General features: G+C 41.9%; 1 protein-coding gene across 1 annotated transcript; it reads right to left on the bottom strand.

Moving 5' to 3' along the window:
• Nucleotides 1–1,451: 1,451 nt before the first annotated feature.
• On the bottom strand, nucleotides 1,452–1,862 carry LOC132628514 (uncharacterized). Its single transcript, XM_060344296.1, has one exon. The coding sequence runs from the start codon at nucleotides 1,860–1,862 to the stop codon at nucleotides 1,452–1,454; it is 411 nt and encodes a 136-aa protein (XP_060200279.1).
• Between the last annotated feature and the right edge of the window lie 2,832 nt (nucleotides 1,863–4,694).

Raw genomic sequence — 4,694 nt, forward strand, 5'->3', positions numbered from 1 at the left:
CACTTAGGAATTCCCGAAGATGACTATTCTTTAATAGTCGTGCCGCTTCATCCCTTAGTCCTTTACAATCATCGGTTCGGTGCCCGTGTGTTCTGTGGTACTCGTATATTAGGTTCGGATCACGTTGCGAGGGGTCTGTTCATAACAGCCTTGGCCATCTTTTTTTGAGTAAAAGGTAACTTTGTATTCACACAAAAAACTTATCATATGGTGATGAGGTATAATCTTACATTCCTTGGTAGGCTGAAACTACCCTGAAACAACAAAAAAACTAGAGCTTACAAATGTCCTATAAAATCAACTAAAAATTCTACTTCCCCCACCATATCCTGTTTACACAAAAAATAAAGTAAACTAAGGCACTTCATATTGATCTTTTGAGTGCTGCTGCCATTATCATGAAAACATCTTGCATTCCTTTCTTTCCATAGTGTCCACCAGATGCATGCTGGTATATTCTCCCACCAGTTCTCCTTAGATCTTCTTTTTCCAATTCCTTTCCAGCTACTCAAAAGTTCAAAAGTGGTCTTTGGCATGACCCAACTCACTCCAAGTAAACATAAGAACATGCTCCACAGATTTACAGCTGTTTTGCAATGTAGGAACAGGTGACCATTGATCTCTGTTTCTTGTCCATACATAAAACACCTTGAGCAAATCTGAGTACCTCTTCTTTGTAAAGCTTCATGAGTTAGGCATACTCTTCTGATTACCAACCATGTAAAACAAGCTACCTTATGAGGAACTTTGACCTTCCAAATTAGTTTCCAAGGCCATTCTGCTAGTATTAACTAATTGATATTCATGTTCCAATAACAACATTTTACTGTGAAATCTCCCTTGTTATGCAACTCCCAGACAGGTCTATCAGGGCCAATTGAGGTGCCCTGGAAGGTACCTAAAATCTGGAGCAAGTTTGTTACTCTGTCTATTTCCCAATCGTTCAAGGCTCTTCTAAAAATCAAGTTCCACCCTTGATTTCTCCACAATTGAAAGACAGTGGCATTTTTCTGAAGGCTTATGATGTATAAGTCTGGGAACATCTCTTTTAGACTAGTATCTCCTATCCATTTTTCATTCCAAAACTCTGTTTTTAGTCCATTCCTCACTTTTATGTGGATTTTACTATTTAGTAAGGGCCACAACCTTCTAATTGTCTTCCATGCACTACACCCAAAGGTTCCATCAACTTCTAAAGTGGTCCACTGATTTAGAAGACCATATTTCTTTGCAATGAATCTTTTCCAGAGGGCCCTATCTTCAAAGAAGAATCTCCATAGCCACTTAAGTAGTAGACAATTATTCTGTATACTTAAGTTCTTTATCCCCAAACCTCCTTGAGTTTTACTAAGAGTCACATCATCCCAATTCACCAGATTATGACCTTTCTTTTCTTTGTTACCATGCCAGAGGAAGTTTCTTCTCAGTTGGTTAAACTTCTTTTCAATGCTTTATGGGACTGGGAATAGGCTCATCATGTAAGAAGGAAGACCATCCATCACAGATTTTATCAATGTCGCTCTGCCCCCCAAAGATAGATACTGGCTCTTCCATCTAACTAGCTTCCTTTCACATTTTTCCAGCACCTCACACCAAATTTCCAATTCTCTATTTTTAGCACCCAAGGGCAGGCCCAGGTATTTTGTGGGCAGAGATCCCACTTGGCAGCCTATGTTCTCAGCTAATTCCTGTAGGTTCCCAACTTGATTCACTGGAAAAAGATGGCTTTTGTGCCAGTTTACCTGCAGCCCAGAAATACCTTCAAAAATGGTAAGAATAACCCTCAGATGCCTGACTTGTAATACCTCAGATTCACAAAAGACCAGAGCATCATCTGCATACAGCAGATGAGTTACTTCCATGGCATGACCCCTATTTGTTAGAGCATTGAAACCCTTCTCCAACCATTTGTCTTAGCTTTCTTGATCATGTGATTGAGCCCCTCCATGGCTAAAATGAAGAGGAAGGGGGAGAGAGGATCTCCCTGTCTCAGTCCTCTTTGAGAATTAAAAAATCCTTCAGTATTTCCATTGATGATAAGTGAAAATTTAACATTGGATATGCAGAATTTAATCCAATTCAACCACTTGTTGCCAAATCTCATATCCTTGAGAATCTTCAAGAGATATCTCCAGTTTACATGGTCATAAGACTTCTCTATATCCAGTTTACATAGAATTCCTGGAGTATTCTGCCTCACCCTAGAGTCCATCAGCTCATTTGCTAGCAAAGCTGCATCCAAAATTTGTCTTCCTTTCAAGAAAGTCATTTGGTGGACATCCACCAATTTATCCGTCACTATTTTCAGCCTCTCAGTAAGCAACTTGGAGATTATTTTGTACACCCCCCCCCCCCAATGGTCGTTTCGCTCCCTTGATGCAACCGATCGTAGCTACAATGGTTGTAGAGTCGACATTGAAGTTGTATTCATATAATCTCGAACTTTCACCAGTGTCGGACCCTTCAACGAAGTTGTTTCTTAACTGTAAACCTCTACTCCCCGAACCGCGATCGCTCCGTCTATCACTTCTTGCTGTACTGGGATCGGAACCGCTTTTTCCCTTATCTGATCTGAAAGTGGACCTTTCAGGTTGAGTGTACGGATGATATCTATCCCTTGGTGGTTGAAATTTCATTTCTTCTCCCCTTTTTGTTCTATCCGTATTTTTGATTCGATTGATCGGACCTGGTGGAAGCTCAAGCTGATCATCCTCCACCCGTATCTTGGATTCGTACCTGTTATGAACATCTGCCCAAGTAATAGCTCTGAATTCTAACAGGTTTTCTTTAAACTTTAGGGAAGCGTTAGAACTCCAGGGATTAAGTCCCTTTGTGAAAGCCTGTGCTACACACTCGTCGGGAACCGGGGGAAGCAACATCCTTTCCTTCTGGAATCTTGTCACAAATTCCCTGAGCCGTTCGTCGTCCTTTTGGAAGATCTTAAATATGTCAGCATTTTTTGCATGCGCTTTTCGAGCCCCAGCATAAGCTTTTACGAAGGCATCTGCGAGCAACTCGAAGGAAGGAATAGAGTGCTGGGGCAGTGTGCAATACCACTGCATGGCTCCTTTAGTCAATGTTTCACAAAACGTTTTCAGCATTACCGACTCAATTTCATCATCTTCCAGGTCATTGCCCGTTATGGCACATCTGTAGGCGGTTATATGTTCCTACGGGTACATTGTCCCATCATATTTCGGGATATCAGGCATCTTAAACCTCATTGGTATTCGTTTTGGGGCCGTACTGGGGGGGAAAGGCCTTTGGACAATATACTTGGTCTCTGGTCCAGTCAGAATTAGTGGTGCACCCGGAATCTGATCCACTCGGGAATTACAGTCTTCCACCTTCTTTTTGTTGGAGTCAATCTGTTTAGACAATGCCTCCAACATCTTTATTATCTCGGAAGATCCATCAGGCACCAATCGTTCTCAATCTCTGCTTACCTCGATTTCCCTAAGGATTGGCGCGGGCCTTCGGTTCGGCTCCGCTACCCTAACCTCGTTGTTATTCCTTTGGAGATGCGAGATAGCCGTTTGGTGCTGTATCATGGTTACCTGTTGTTCCTGTAATAAATCATAAATCACACGTAAGTTAATCTCGTCTCCTTCCTCTCCGTTCACCCCACGGGCAGTTCCCCTGTCGGCTGGCGTATCTCCATTGTGGTGAACAGCTACGTTTGAGTGGGCACAGTTGCGTCAGCAGGAGGATTTTCATTCGGATTAGTTGGTGCCATGATGTTCAATGGTATTCCATTGTCGAGTTAACGTCAAGGTTATCGTTGTTCGTATTGTTCGACATGTCGTTGTTAACCTGCGATCAAAGATAAACGGCAAAAGAACAAGTGAAAGCCGATTTGCAAAAGAATCACCGCTATTGTACTTAGCCCCACGGCAGGCGCCAAACTGTTTACCCCTTAAAAAGGTAACAATCGAATTTATAAGTGGTTTAAAGGATATGCCATTTGATTTGCTTTAGAATGAAAAAAGAACAATAATGAAATTCAGATTGCGAATAAAAAGAGTAAGAAATAGCCTTGAATTTTGGTGAACAGCCAGGCCTGAGACTTGAGTCTGCTCGGACCAAACTGTTGATGATCTTATTATCTTTATGCTTGACAAAACTTTGAAAAACAAATAGTATAATCGGGTATTGAATGGTAAAAAAGCTGATAGAGAAGGAAGATTTACTCCCCTCCCTATTTATAGTAGAAGAATTTACATTATACAAGGTAACTGAATCAATTTAAGATAAGGATCCCCGAAATATCGGGTTTGACAACTGTTCACTACGTTGTGCGGAAGAAAATCCGCAACGGGCCAGATTTTCCACAACATCGTCAGCTACGGGTGCATTCCTCCGAAAATTGTCGGGTTTGAATGTCTCTGTCCCGTTAAGCCAAGCTCTACTATCCATTGCTTCTTGTTCTGGGTTCGGATCATCAAACCTTGGGTCGGGGCTATCGATCCCGATATTTACCGTTTACAGGTTGAACGGTAGTATTTTGAAAGGCCAACACTCGCCACTACCTTATTGGTGCCGGACAATGATATGTGGTGGGTATGTGTTGTTTGCGTACTCATACTACACTTGCGGAGTTTGATATCATGTCTACTGAGTTGTTGTTAGAGTGTTAGGGTGAGCTGCTTTGATGATCCGCAGTAGTGGACTCCCTCTCTGTCTTTTCATTACTT

Source organism: Lycium barbarum, chromosome 2 (genome assembly GCF_019175385.1).
Source record: "Lycium barbarum isolate Lr01 chromosome 2, ASM1917538v2, whole genome shotgun sequence".
NCBI classification, from domain to species: domain Eukaryota; kingdom Viridiplantae; phylum Streptophyta; class Magnoliopsida; order Solanales; family Solanaceae; genus Lycium; species Lycium barbarum.